General features: G+C 43.9%; 1 protein-coding gene across 1 annotated transcript in view; it reads right to left on the reverse strand.

Annotated features, from left to right (window-relative positions):
* Positions 1–16,199, reverse strand: part of LOC142466201 (putative cation-transporting ATPase 13A4) — a 74,319-nt gene that overhangs the window by 31,327 nt on the left and 26,793 nt on the right. Inside the window, exons 9-20 of the mRNA XM_075571081.1 lie at positions 15,781–15,912; positions 15,167–15,337; positions 12,914–13,071; positions 12,204–12,392; positions 11,905–11,966; positions 7,320–7,470; positions 6,286–6,375; positions 5,467–5,623; positions 4,859–4,979; positions 3,603–3,727; positions 2,741–2,901; positions 343–456 (exon numbers count right to left, since the gene is read on the reverse strand). Of these exons, the coding sequence (XP_075427196.1) occupies positions 343–456; positions 2,741–2,901; positions 3,603–3,727; positions 4,859–4,979; positions 5,467–5,623; positions 6,286–6,375; positions 7,320–7,470; positions 11,905–11,966; positions 12,204–12,392; positions 12,914–13,071; positions 15,167–15,337; positions 15,781–15,912 (1,631 nt within the window). The remainder of the gene's footprint in view (positions 1–342; positions 457–2,740; positions 2,902–3,602; positions 3,728–4,858; positions 4,980–5,466; positions 5,624–6,285; positions 6,376–7,319; positions 7,471–11,904; positions 11,967–12,203; positions 12,393–12,913; positions 13,072–15,166; positions 15,338–15,780; positions 15,913–16,199) is intronic.

Genomic DNA, 16,199 nt, shown 5'->3' on the forward strand with positions numbered 1-16,199 from the left:
ACAGATTGGCAGAGCCCTGCACAACTGGGTTAGGTAAGACTCAGCTCCTCTCAGGGTAGGAGCAACTGACTAAATACAGGAAATGCAGATCATTAAGACAGATCCAACAAGATCCCGTCCCTGTCCCTTATTGGACACAGGCCTGACTGCACTGCTTTCTCTGCCTCACTGATCTGCAGTGAGTGGGGAGAACCCATGATTATTCCTGGCAAACCTGCCCTTACTAAGTATTACTACCAGGAGGAGAAAGAACTATAGCCCCAAAACTACATATATATGAATATATACTATTAGAGATTCCCAATCCCAGCAGGTTATTCTGAAAGCCTTCACCAGACGTACCTTTGGAAGTATGGTGTAGAAGTGCTGCCCTATCACCTGATAGGCTTTCCCGGTCATGGCAAAGTGGAAGCTCCCATTTTCTTGGGCTCCTTTGGCATTTTCCATGTCAATATCCTGGCAGGAAGAGAACACCGTATGATACATGTATCCTGGCAGGAAAAGAACACTGTATGATACATGTATCCTGGCAGGAAGAGAACACTGTATGATACATGTATCCTGGCAGGAAGAGAACACTGTATGATACATGTATCCTGGCAGGAAGGGAACACTGTATGACACATGTATCCTGGCAGGAAGAGAACACTGTATGACACATGTATCCTGGCAGGAAAAGAACACCGTATGATACATGTATCCTGGCAGGAAGAGAACACTGTATGATACATGTATCCTGGCAGGAAGAGAACACTGTATGACACATGTATCCTGGCAGGAAAAGAACACTGTATGATACATGTATCCTGGCAGGAAGAGAACACCGTATGATACATGTATCCTGGCAGGAAGAGAACACTGTATGACACATGTATCCTGGCAGGAAGAGAACACTGTATGATACATGTATCCTGGCAGGAAAGAACACTGTATGACACATGTATCCTGGCAGGAAGAGAACACTGTACGATACATGTATCCTGGCAGGAAAAGAACACTGTATGACACATGTATCCTGGCAGGAAGAGAACACTGTATGATACATGTATCCTGGCAGGAAGAGAACACCGTATGACACATGTATCCTGGCAGGAAAAGAACACTGTATGACACATGTATCCTGGCAGGAAGAGAACACTGTATGATACATGTATCCTGGCAGGAAGAGAACACTGTATGACACATGTATCCTGGCAGGAAGAGAACACTGTATGATACATGGATCCTGGCAGGAAGAGAACACCGTATGATACATGTATCCTGGCAGGAAGAGAACACGGTATGATACATGTATCCTGGCAGGAAGAGAACACCGTATGATACATGTATCCTGGCAGGAAGAGAACACTGTATGACACATGTATCCTGGCAGGAAGAGAACACTGTATGATACATGTATCCTGGCAGGAAGAGAACACTGTATGACACATGTATCCTGGCAGGAAGAGAACACTGTATGATACATGTATCCTGGCAGGAAGAGAACACTGTATGATACATGGATCCTGGCAGGAAGAGAACACCGTATGATACATGTATCCTGGCAGGAAGAGAACACTGTATGACACATGTATCCTGGCAGGAAGAGAACACTGTATGATACATGTATCCTGGCAGGAAGAGAACACTGTATGATACATGTATCCTGGCAGGAAGAGAACACCGTATGATACATGTATCCTGGCAGGAAGAGAACACTGTATGACACATGTATCCTGGCAGGAAGAGAACACTGTATGATACATGGATCCTGGCAGGAAGAGAACACCGTATGATACATGTATCCTGGCAGGAAGAGAACACGGTATGATACATGTATCCTGGCAGGAAGAGAACACCGTATGATACATGGCTTTTGGTCAGGACCACAGTGATCTAAAATGCAACGTGCATATTTTATAAGACTAGAAGTGGTGCATTAACAGAAGTATTAGATCTGCAAATCAAGTAAATGAGAACATTTTTTAAAGCATCAAACCCCACTATTTTGTAAATGTTTGTACCTTTAAGTAGAAGGTCTTCAAAAGCAAAACCCAGTTTCATCTCTAGGAGCGTCCAATTCATTAATTGTCTTTTTTTTGCCAGTAAATTTTGTGACATTAAAGTAGACGCCACCGATGACCATGGAACAGAACCAGTGAAGGCGGTTATGGGCTTATGACGCACACGGGGTTGGAATACATCTACAGTCCACAGGCGCGTGAGAATGAATTCACCAATAGAAATAGCCCAATCCACTAAGGTACAGGATAGTTACAATACTATAAAATCACTTCAATTGCTCCTCTATCATTTTAAAACTAGATTTCATAATATAAACTAGTAGATTCACTGCAGTTTGTGGTGGAATTTAATAGACCAAGATTATATTTTTTTCATAGATTCAATGACAGTGTACAAAGTTTTGGAAACCTCACATGTCTCTTCTTCATTTGTAATTTGTCCATGAACAGTGAAACTTTACTCTGCATAAATTTAAACTTATATTCTATAACTCCGTAACATCACGTGTCAAAGAACATGCTACATATTTAGCTTTTCTTATTAGCTCATTCCAACATTTGCAAATCCAAGTTGCAATATTCAGAATGTATGAAGTGGTCTGGATCACAAATACGGCCTCCATCTGTAACAGACTCCCAGAAATATTATAAAAAAACAACAATGGAAACTTGCAAAGTTAAAGCAAATGAAGCTGCAATCAATGGTGATCATTAGAAAGAGTTCATTCAATCCTTACGTTAGTTGCATGCTCAGTTCTGTCATTCTCCATTAGTTTCCATGTAATGGATGCAGAACATTTCTCATTTGGTTCAGAAGCTTCAATTAGAATAACTTTGGCATTTTTTTGTACCATCCCAGAATTCTTTGCAACAGTTATTGCTGTCTGCAGATTGTCCCCTAAAGATGAACAAATGTTGAATACATGAATTGTTTAGATACGGTTTTACTGTGCATAGAAAAAGCAGAATTCTAGTTTTATACAAAGGGGGTCCCTAGTCTAGGAAAATAAAGTACAATCTAAGCTAAAAACAATTGCAGTTATTGTCATTCATGAAATTGTAAGGACAATTGGATCACTAATTATGCAGTAATAGATGGAATTTGACAGGATGAGGGGGCACTGACAATCTTTGGTTTGTTTTGGTTCTAAAAAAAATAATTGTGTTTTAGTTTTGCCAAAACTCTATTTGTTTGGTTTGCGAATTTTACAAACTTGTAGCAAAAACTCAGAATAAGCAGAAAAATGCTAAACTAGTATAATAAATCATGACAAAATGCTAAGTATAAAATCATAAATTAGGAAATGAAAATAGTATAACTGAAAAACATAAAATTATTTTGACAAGATATGTCCAGAAACACCCAAAATGTTCAACTTCAATGGTAACTCCTCAGTAGAGATAGGTACTTGGCCTGGTGTTCTGGATTCAGTAGGGATAGGTACTTGGCCTGGTGTTCTGGATTCAGTAGAGATGGGTACTTGGCCTGGTGTTCTGGTTTCAGTAGAGATAGGTACTTGGCCTGGTGTTCTGGATTCAGTAGAGATAGGTACTTGGCCTGGTGTTCTGGATTTGGTTCTACAAATCTTAGGTATGTACCTGTGATCATCACAGTCCTGATGAGAGCCTGATTCAGCTCACTCAATGCTGGGACGGTTTCTGTCTTTAACCGGTTTTCTAGTATCAGTAGACCAAGAAATATTAGGCCAGACTCCACCTCCTCCCTTACAGAAAGAAAAGAAAGTACTTCATGCCATTGTATACGTGGGTAGTAAAGAACAGTACTAATTAATTAAATACTTTATGTCCAGCTCAGTTACTGAAGGAAATGCTTATTGTAACATATATTCAAGTTAAAGTTTGAGAAATCATCAGCAAGGGGTTGGTCTAATAATTCATAATAACATCATTAATTTTATCTCTGGGGACCCCTTGTTCCTGAGATACATATCTCTAAAGGTGCTGCTTCACGCGGACAAATGGGAAGTTTTACGAGATAACGTTGCGGCTTTTTATTGCTCCGCGTGACGCAGGACCTTAAACTGACATTTTGCGGGTCCAACCTTGGCCAGAGGTGTGTGTCTCGGGAAGCAGCAGGTCACCGGAGCTGAAATAAGTGTGGTTCAGCTCCGACGACATCCTGCTTCCCACCTAGGGGGAAATAAAAAATATATAATTAAAAAACTCCACTTTATCCGTTCAGGACCACGGAGGATTAACTGCATATTTCATAACCAGGGGCCGGTGTCTTCTTATCTTAAGTATACCTTCAGAATTAGACCTTTTTGCCATAAATACAGTTAGAGTTGTGCAAATATTTTCAAAAGTGCTTTGCTAAATTTCCTGCTATTCTTTTCTTTAATTTTGTCTTTTGCTAAATTTCCATGAATTTCACAAAACAAATTTCAACGTTCGACAAAACGTCGCTGCTTTTTGCATAAAGTTGTCGGAATTGCAGTACACAAAGGGACCTGTGACCAGCAGACGGATTTCCCTCCCTGACAATTGTTTCTGGACTTTACCATGAAATGTGTTTCAGAAAAAAATGGCAAATTGCGAGTTTCTGGGGAAATGTCGCACGTCCCAAATAGAGAATCCCACGGTTTAAACCCTGTGCTGTTGGAGGGACCTGCGGTGCATTGCATTCCTATCTGGCAGTGAAGGGGTTCATTGCTTAATGAGCACAGGGAGACTGAGAGGCATGCTTACACTGAGGGTAATAATCACAAAGTACATTACCTAAAAACATCCACCCTGAAATGTGACATCGGTGTGACCTCTGGGGCACTGTATTCATCCTGACATACCAGTGACCCATACTTATGTATTACACATACAATACTAAGTGTGCTTACCTTGTGTAACTGCCTGTGCACCTTTCATCTTTATTGCCGTCCAGGGTTTTATATGCCAGACCTATAACTCTGAAACCTTGAAGTGTGTATAGCTCGAGTTCATTTGCAAAGTTAAATGGGACTGTAAAAGATAAGCAGATGCACTAGTGATGTATTATAACCAAATGACACAAAGAAATATTGGATAGATGTATGTATGTCTGTCTTTATTCATATAGAATGTACACAGTGCTTCACAGCAGTAATACACGGGGCAATCATATAAATAACAAATAACACATAATGGGAATAAGCGCTTCAGACATAAAAGTAACATTTCGGAAGAGGAGTCCCGGCTCCAAAGAGCTTACAATCTAATTGGTATAGGAAGAACGTACAGAGACAGTAGGAGGGCGTTCTGGTAAGTGCGTCTGTAAGGGGGTTACATTGATGTAAAGAAGCTGTAGACACCAGGAGTTGGTAGAATTTAACTTTTATGGATTTCATTTCACAAAAGTCCTTTTGTAGAGTTTGGTGATTTCTTGTTTTAACCAGAGACGGCTGAATTATTTGCAGAATGTGGCATTTCTTCGCAGGTGCAGAATTTTCTCTGAAGCATAATATATTACCTGAGTCTGGAATGCAAAATTGTGTCACCATTTCTGGAGCTCCCTTCATAAAAACAAGATGTTCCTCCCCTCCTATAACCTGAGAGATAACAGACATACGCTGGAGGCTGGAGGAAAATGGAAACTGTTGTAGAATGGTAAATCCTTCCACTGGAACCTACGTAGTTAAACATAGTGCATTAGGGAAGGTGACACTTTAGGTAAGAATGTTACATTCATGCTGCCTTAGAAAAGATTGACAAAGCTACTAAACGATGCGATGGATTGTGTTTAAGTAACTGGGCTCAGGTCTTGGATTTATTTAAAGAAGATTGGCAGAGCTGGTGAAAGAAATGGTTGACTTAGGTATGTTCATATTTTAGGTTGAACATTGAGGGCAATACCCAGCATTTGACCTAATGACCTCAACGAAGATGTATGGAATGTGAAAATGTAACAATGTCCTCACTATGAAAATTACACTATGAAAGGCATTTTGAACATTATTGTATTGCATCATGCTACCTTGTGTCCATTTTGAGTACTTTAACATATTATGTATGTATAATTGCATTTAGATTACGCATGCGTTAGCGATTTGTGAGGTGTTTATAGGAGTAGTTATGGGAGCTACTAAATGCAGTACAATAATGGGATGCATCAAATTATGTGATGCTTTTATTCACATTTACATTATTTAAAAAGAATAGCCCTGGCTTATATTTTACAAAGAATTATTACCGAGGTTCTGAAGTTTCTTTAGGCAGAAAAAATAAACTACAAGACACGTATCTTTGGAACTTGATACAGTGCATCTTCCCCCAAATCTTCAATACTCACTGCATTGGATTTTGGTCCCGGTTTTATTAGAACACTTTGTGTTGGTGAAACACACTCATTGCTGTTCACTTGGCAGGAATCTTCTATTTCCTAGAAATATATTTGACCAGTACACGGGAATTAGAGGTGTCATGGTACCTGAATATGTGACATGCTTTTCTGTTTAGCGTAGATGTGGTCTTTTGAGATCGTAATAAATTGAGCCAGAAAACATAAGCAATTTAAATATATTCTAACTGCATACAACACAAGACATATTAAAGGTGCACTATTTGCCATCACGCCTTACTTTAAATGATGATGCTGCTATATAAAGCGGTACTGAGTATGAAAGCCTAAATCTACTTCTGCACAGAGATTGAAGACCTAAACACATTAATAGAAGCTCTCCCGTTCTCGTTACGGACTCACACTTCCCAACATTTGTAATGGACAGGAATGTACAAATGTTTTCTTTTTATGTCAGTATCAGCAATGTGCGACTTCGTGGGCCAATGACAAATTGGTCTTTTTCTATTCGCAAAAACCGTTGTGAATCTGTCAGAGCCGATTCATGCCGCGATCAAAATTTGCGAGGATTTAAATTAATGATGCTGACTCCAATCCAGAGCCTGAAATATTGCAGGGCTTTTGCAGGAGATACTGAGAGACACAGAAAAAGAGATTATTAACAGTTTCTGTTATATGACTGTCTGGATGGAATTTAGCATCATCAAACAAAATTAAAATGCTTGGTGAATAACTGACTCAGCTGCAATTCATTCGCGTATCTGCGTATTGTGCTGGAAATGTGTGAATTCTAAGACACTTTCAGCCCTTGAAGGTTCTGAAAACCGTTTCGTCAGCAAACAAATTTAGTAAAAAAAAAAAACTGCAAAAAAGTTTGTGAGTGGGTTTTGGAAACTTTTTCCCATTTTGGAAACTTTTTCACATTTTGGAAAGTTTTTCACGTTTTTGGTCAGGATACGTGATTCTTTTTTAATACAACAGTATGCCACTGAGAATTTATTTCAGCCATCAGATGGAAGGATTACCCAATGTGTGCCTTCAAACATCTTCAGATCCAGTGGATCTCCCTGTACTTTCCCATCCAAGACAATCAGTGAGTGACAGCTGGCCATCGCCCCAAGTAACGGGCCCCAAGGCAAATCGTTTCCATTCGTGAACGTGTGAACTTTCTGGAAACTGGGAACAAGAAGCAAGGAAAAGTTATCCTGAACTCATCTTCCAATAACGGCACGTTGATGCATACATGCATTGTATTGTTTAGTTTAATGTGTAGGAATTATATTGTTAGTAAAGTGACATTTTATTGGAGAAACATGAGATTCATTGAATAATAAACACTACAAACTGCTATTGGGCACTAATTGGACAATAAACTGACTGCAATCTAGTGCAATCTACTCTTCTGAAAGTCATAACGGTTTCTGCTGCTGTCTTGCAAATACCTACTTTCACCCACCGGTGCATGTGTACAGGCATCCCCCACATTAACGTACGCAATGGGACCGGTGCATGTGTACAGGCATACCCCGCATTAACGTACGCAATGGGACCGGTGCATGTGTACAGGCATACCCCGCATTAACGTACGCAATGGGACAGGTGCATGTGTGCAGGCATACCCCGCATTAACGTACGCAATGGGACAGGTGCATGTGTGCAGGCATACCCCGCATTAACGTACGCAATGGGACAGGTGCATGTGTGCAGGCATATCCCGCATTAACGTACGCAATGGGAGCGGTGCATGTGTACAGGCATACCCCGCATTAACGTACGCAATGGGACCGGTGCATGTGTACAGGCATATCACGCATTAACGTACGCAATGGGACCGGTGCATGTGTGCAGGCATACCCCGCATTAACGTACGCAATGGGATAGGTGCATGTGTGCAGGCATACCCCGCATTAACGTACGCAATGGGACAGGTGCATGGGTGCAGGCATACCCCGCATTAACGTACGCAATGGGACAGGTGCATGTGTGCAGGCATACCCCGCATTAACGTACGCAATGGGACAGGTGCATGTGTGCAGGCATACCCCGCATTAACATACGCAATGGGACAGGTGCATGTGTGCAGGCATATCCCGCATTAACGTACGCAATGGGAGCGGTGCATGTGTACAGGCATACCCCGCATTAACGTACGCAATGGGACAGGTGCATGTGTGCAGGCATACCCCGCATTAACGTACGCAATGGGACCGGTGCATGTGTACAGGCATACCCCGCATTAACGTACGCAATGGGACCGGTGCATGTGTACAAGCATACCCCGCATTAACGTACGCAATGGGACAGGTGCATGTGTGCAGGCATACCCCGCATTAACGTACGCAATGGGACCGGTGCATGTGTGCAGGCATATCCTGCATTAATGTACGCAATGGGACCGGTGCATGTGTACAGGCATACCCCGCATTAACGTACACAATGGGACCGGTGCATGTGTGCAGGCATACCCCGCATTAACGTACGCAATGGGACCGGTGCATGTGTGCAGGCATACCCCGCATTAACGTACGCAATGGGACAGGTGCATGTGTGCAGGCATATCCCGCATTAACGTACGCAATGGGAGCGGTGCATGTGTACAGGCATACCCCGCATTAACGTACGCAATGGGACCGGTGCATGTGTACAGGCATATCACGCATTAACGTACGCAATGGGACCGGTGCATGTGTGCAGGCATACCCCGCATTAACGTACGCAATGGGATAGGTGCATGTGTGCAGGCATACCCCGCATTAACGTACGCAATGGGACAGGTGCATGGGTGCAGGCATACCCCGCATTAACGTACGCAATGGGACAGGTGCATGTGTGCAGGCATACCCCGCATTAACGTACGCAATGGGACAGGTGCATGTGTGCAGGCATACCCCGCATTAACATACGCAATGGGAGCGGTGCATGTGTACAGGCATACCCCGCATTAACGTACGCAATGGGACAGGTGCATGTGTGCAGGCATACCCCGCATTAACGTACGCAATGGGACCGGTGCATGTGTACAGGCATACCCCGCATTAACGTACGCAATGGGACCGGTGCATGTGTACAAGCATACCCCGCATTAACGTACGCAATGGGACAGGTGCATGTGTGCAGGCATACCCCGCATTAACGTACGCAATGGGACCGGTGCATGTGTGCAGGCATATCCTGCATTAATGTACGCAATGGGACCGGTGCATGTGTACAGGCATACCCCGCATTAACGTACACAATGGGACCGGTGCATGTGTGCAGGCATACCCCGCATTAACGTACACAATGGGACCGGTGCATGTGTACAGGCATACCCCGCATTAACGTACACAATGGGACCGGTGCATGTGTACAGGCATATCCCGCATTAACGTACGCAATGGGACAGGTGCATGTGTGCAGGCATACCCCACATTAACGTACGCAATGGGACCGGTGCATGTGTACAGGCATACCCCGCATTAACGTACGCAATGGGACCGGTGCATGTGTACAGGCATACCCCGCATTAACGTACGCAATGGGACAGGTGCATGTGTGCAGGCATATCCTGCATTAATGTACGCAATGGGACCGGTGCATGTGTACAGGCATACCCCGCATTAACGTACGCAATGGGACCGGTGCATGTGTACAGGCATACCCCGCATTAACGTACGCAATGGGACAGGTGCATGTGTGCAGGCATACCCCGCATTAACGTACGCAATGGGGCAGGTGCATGTGTGCAGGCATACCCCGCATTAACGTACGCAATGGGACAGGTGCATGTGTGCAGGCATATCCCGCATTAACGTACGCAATGGGAGCGGTGCATGTGTACAGGCATACCCCGCATTAACGTACACAATGGGACCGGTGCATGTGTACAGGCATATCCCGCATTAACGTACGCAATGGGACCGGTGCATGTGTGCAGGCATACCCCGCATTAACGTACACAATGGGACCGGTGCATGTGTACAGGCATATCCCGCATTAACGTACGCAATGGGACCGGTGCATGTGTGCAGGCATACCCCGCATTAACGTACGCAATGTGACCGGTGCATGTGTACAGGCATACCCCGCATTAACGTACGCAATGGGACCGGTGCATGTGTACAGGCATACCCCGCATTAACGTACGCAATGTGACCGGTGCATGTGTACAGGCATACCCCGCATTAACGTACGCAATGGGACAGGTGCATGTGTGCAGGCATACCCCGCATTAACGTACGCAATGGGACAGGTGCATGTGTGCAGGCATACCCCGCATTAACATACGCAATGGGAGCGGTGCATGTGTACAGGCATACCCCGCATTAACGTACGCAATGGGACAGGTGCATGTGTGCAGGCATACCCCGCATTAACGTACGCAATGGGACCGGTGCATGTGTACAGGCATACCCCGCATTAACGTACGCAATGGGACCGGTGCATGTGTACAAGCATACCCCGCATTAACGTACGCAATGGGACAGGTGCATGTGTGCAGGCATACCCCGCATTAACGTACGCAATGGGACCGGTGCATGTGTGCAGGCATATCCTGCATTAATGTACGCAATGGGACCGGTGCATGTGTACAGGCATACCCCGCATTAACGTACACAATGGGACCGGTGCATGTGTGCAGGCATACCCCGCATTAACGTACACAATGGGACCGGTGCATGTGTACAGGCATACCCCGCATTAACGTACACAATGGGACCGGTGCATGTGTACAGGCATATCCCGCATTAACGTACGCAATGGGACAGGTGCATGTGTGCAGGCATACCCCACATTAACGTACGCAATGGGACCGGTGCATGTGTACAGGCATACCCCGCATTAACGTACGCAATGGGACCGGTGCATGTGTACAGGCATACCCCGCATTAACGTACGCAATGGGACAGGTGCATGTGTGCAGGCATATCCTGCATTAATGTACGCAATGGGACCGGTGCATGTGTACAGGCATACCCCGCATTAACGTACGCAATGGGACCGGTGCATGTGTACAGGCATACCCCGCATTAACGTACGCAATGGGACAGGTGCATGTGTGCAGGCATACCCCGCATTAACGTACGCAATGGGGCAGGTGCATGTGTGCAGGCATACCCCGCATTAACGTACGCAATGGGACAGGTGCATGTGTGCAGGCATATCCCGCATTAACGTACGCAATGGGAGCGGTGCATGTGTACAGGCATACCCCGCATTAACGTACACAATGGGACCGGTGCATGTGTACAGGCATATCCCGCATTAACGTACGCAATGGGACCGGTGCATGTGTGCAGGCATACCCCGCATTAACGTACACAATGGGACCGGTGCATGTGTACAGGCATATCCCGCATTAACGTACGCAATGGGACCGGTGCATGTGTGCAGGCATACCCCGCATTAACGTACGCAATGTGACCGGTGCATGTGTACAGGCATACCCCGCATTAACGTACGCAATGGGACCGGTGCATGTGTACAGGCATACCCCGCATTAACGTACGCAATGTGACCGGTGCATGTGTACAGGCATACCCCGCATTAACGTACGCAATGGACGTTACCAGCCATAAGGCGTATTATACGACCCATTGACTTAAATGGGAAAGTGATGAAATAAAATACCTGTTTTCCATGGAAGGAACAACCCCCCATAGATCAAGTCCATCTTCTGTTAACGTGCCAGTCTAAAGAAAAAAAACACATGCACATAAAGTAATGAGATAAATGTGTTCCGGGTGCAAGTCCCCGATCACTGCACTACGTTGCTGTAATATTTTTGGTTTCCATTGTTTTTGCATGTTTTCTATATTTGCAATCAGGGATCTGTAACGTTATAAAACTCCAGCCTTCTCCCAACAGAGTTACATACAATCACTAAATACAGTTAAAAAAGAGAGAAAAAAGGTATATTTATAACCTACTTTATCAAAACAGGCGAGGTTCAGTCTTCCACAAACATTGATCCTCTGAGGGCTGAGGCAAAATATCCCCTTTTTCTTGAGCCTCTTTTGGGCATACATGATACCCATTGCCACAGCAGCAGGAAGCACAGGAGGTATTGCAACCGTGGTGCTAATTAATGACTTTATGATGACGTCCCGCACAGTTCCCTAAAATATAGAGCACAGACAATGAATTATTATGCGTTGTGTGTACTGGCTCATGAAGTAGGTGCCTGTGTTTAAGTGCAGAACTAGTGAAGTGAAAATATGACATACTGAATTACTAATATATGTAGTATAGGTTTGCTTGGGGAACCCTTTGATGTAATACACACGTATGTATCCCCTTTGTTTTAGCGTATCGTCCACGCTTCTAATAGTTGTGTTGGATTGTGTGACTGGGCTTTGGAAACCAGCTGTATAAATCCCTGTGCAGAATGTTGCATTGCTATCTAGCAGTGAAGGTGATTTAGTGTAATGAAATGTCACAGATGTGACTTTAGACTTATAATAATGTAATTATTGCTTGAAGTAAAAGTACTGTGCTAGACTTCACTGCAAAAGAGCAAAGTCCTAATAATGAAATGGGTTGAATTTTCACCCAGCCACCCAAATATTGACACCATCAGAAAATAAAGCAATAGATTAGTTTGAATGACACGTGAAAGGTTCTCTTTAAATATCCTTACCCCTTTAACTATAAGTACAGTCACAGAGTAGATGAAACCGAATACTGCTATTCCTACAAGGCACATCAGGAACCTGAAAGCATCTCGGTAGAGCTTGAAATTCATGGGCTTGGGGTATAAGATTGAACGCACCATATCTCCTTTGGCAGTGTTGAATCCTGGATAGTAACAGTTGCAGATGAGAGAATCAGCATATTAGGGTGTGTATTGTAGGCATACTTCTGCTGTGTAATTGTAGATCATTGAAACATAATTTTCATGCTTATGTCTTTGAGGAGCAAATAAGGACACAGACCATCTCTGATAGGTCTGTAGTAATTTCTAACCCGACATTGCTTCCAAACTTTAAGTAATGTTTTAATGTCGTTTTGTGCATATCCCTGTTTTATTTATATCAATATCCCCATGTATTTATTATTACATAGTATACTGTAAAAAAACACATATATTTATATGGCTGTATTTTGTAATAAAGACAAATCATAATATATGCTAATTATTGTTCATGAAACAATTGTAATTGTGTTCAATGTCTTTTCTTATTGATGACATTACAGATAGCCTGGAAGGGAAAGTATACATTTGTGCAGATGACATAATCACAGGAGGGCTGACACCCCAGGGGGTAAACACAATGATGAATGATTTAGGTAAATTAGCTAAATGGTCAAGAATGCGGCAACTACAATACGATGTCAAAAAATACCAAATAATTCACATGGGTCATACAAATCCAAAGTCAGAATACAGGACTAATGGCGCTATAATGTCAACTAGTATAGAGGATAAGGACCGGGAGGCTTTAATTCAGCTGACTAGAGGTGGGCAAGCAATGTCACCGAGCAATGGGCTCTCTCTCTTTCTCTCTCTCTCTCCCTCTCTCTTTCTCTCTTCTCTCTCTCCTTCTCTCTCTCTTTCTCTCTCTCTCTCTTTCTCTCTCTCTCTCTCTCTCTCTCTCTCTCTCTCTCCCTCTCTTTCTCTCTCTCTCTCTCTTTCTCTCTCTCTCTCCTTCTCTCTCTCTCTTTCTCTCTCCCCTCTCTCTCTTCTCTCTCCTTCTCTCTCTCTTTCCTCCTCTCTCTCCTTCTCTCTCTCTCTCCTCTCCTTCTCTCTCTCTTTCCTCTCTCTCTCTTCTCTCTCTCTCTCTCTCTCTCTCTCTCTCTTCTCTCTCCCTCTCTCTCCTTCTCTCTCTCTCCTTCTCTCTCTCTCTCTCTCTCCTTCTCTCTCTCTCCTTCTCTCTCTCTCTCTTCTCTCTCTCTCTTCTCTCTCTCTCTCTCTCTCTCTCTCTCTCTCTCTCTCTCTCTCTTCTCTCTCTCTCTCTCTCCCTCCTTCTCTCTCTCTCTCTCTCTCTCTCTCTCTCTCTCTCTCTCTCCTCTCTCCTTCTCTCTCCTTCCCTCTCCTTCTGTCTCTCTCCTCTCTCTCTCTTTCTCTCAGGATCGCAGTAACCGGGCGGCTGCCGCTGAGCTCCGGTCACTGCTGCGTGGCGTGCTGCCGCTCCGCCGGGCCTGGGACAGCTGGGAGAGCTATCCCAGCTCTCCCGACTTGGCGGCCGCGGGACCCCTTCGAGTTGCCCGCAGAACCACGGTTGAAAAGACTGAAATAGATCATTGGTGCGGCCTCACCTAGAGTTCTGTGTTGAAGTCTGGATACCCGTACCGCCAGGACATAAATATATCGGAGAAAGAAGAGCTACTAAACGGAACATGGTCTATATCCTACAATGTGTCAGGAAAGAATAAAGCACTGTGACGTGTACAGATTAGAGGAGAGAAGGGAGAGGGAGTGTGTGTGAAACTTTCATATATGTAAAGGGTTATTACAGCAAAGCACAGGGGGGAAGCATATTTCAGAGGAAGAGAAACGCCCGTTCTCTTGAAACTGGAGGGTGGCAGCTCAGAGGAAATGGGAGGAAGTGCTTCATTAATAGGGTAGGGGATTCATACAATAGGGGGGTACAGGCTAATACAGTAAGTGAATTAAAACAAGCTTGGGATAGAGACAAGGCTATGCTAAATATACAAAGAAGCCCCGGATTAAACAGGACCTGGGTTGTACAGCTGATATACAATGGGCACAATAGTTGAGCCAAGTGCGCCTTCTCTGGCGTTACATTTGATGTTTCTATGCAGAGTTGTTTTTTACTCTCTTAAGGTACTAATATTGTTATCTAAATTCCCTTTGCAAAAAAAAGTTTCCAAAGTGGCAACACATGAGTTCTAAACGTAATAAGCAGCAGGTACTGTATAAGGGACCAACCCGTTTTCAGCACAACAGCTGTTACTTGTCGGGGACCAGAAGATGTTGTCTGGATGACTTCAGTTCCACAAAACAGAATGTGTCTTTTGTAATCTTCCCCGCTTTGTACTTTCCACGGAGTGGCGTTTTCGGCACACACAAGCGGAGTTTTTGTAACCGGGATACTTTCTCCTAAAGTGAGACCATGTTATGTTAGCTTATTACAAATAACCATTATAGGACAAAGGTGCAAAACATTGAAATGCAGCGCCCTGCCTTATCTCTGTGCTCTGTCTTTTCATAAATACAATCCTCTGATTGGGGAATTCTTTACTGTTATGAATCAAGCTCCTGGGAACCTGATATTGCACCCCCAAAATGTACACACCTTGCAGCCGGAAACGTTGAGTCTCTTTCCTGGGGTGTCAGCCTGGAATTTATCTTGAATTTATGGTAAGTTTTTTTCCAAATGACTATTTCTGCTATAGTATTTTTCATGCATATATTTATCAGTTTATATGCTTAAGTATGCGTGTATAGCTTTGGGGTAACTTGTAATTCTTCTGACATTTTCTTTCTCCGATTACATTTGAATTATTTATAAGGGATTGATTGAAATGTTATTGTTGGTATACCTGTAAGCATGCCTTCATTCACAATGCAGCTGCCTCTCAGGAGAATACAATCACAAGGGAGGAAGAACCTCTTTCCTGTCAGATCTATGAGATCGCCAGGGACCAAGTGGCGAGACTCCACCTCGTTACAATCTAACAGAAAGAAAAGAAGCCGCATTGTGTGACATTGTGTGACATTTCTACCAGGATCACGACTACAGATACAGTGTGACTGGGAACACAATCCTGAGCTCTGCGGAAGGGTGTTCTCCTTTATGCTGCAAATTCAAATTGTTGGGGCCAATATTCGATATGTTGCGACGTTATTTCCCAGTAACTTCATTTAAATGGAGCGGGTATCTTCTCCGGCGCTGGAAACCAGCTCATTGAACAAGGACCATGGAGTCAGATGCTGTGTAACTGTAACTCTTAGGCCTGTA

The sequence above is a fragment of the Ascaphus truei genome, chromosome 14 (assembly GCF_040206685.1).
Source record: "Ascaphus truei isolate aAscTru1 chromosome 14, aAscTru1.hap1, whole genome shotgun sequence".
In the NCBI taxonomy this organism is placed as follows: Eukaryota; Metazoa; Chordata; class Amphibia; order Anura; family Ascaphidae; genus Ascaphus; species Ascaphus truei.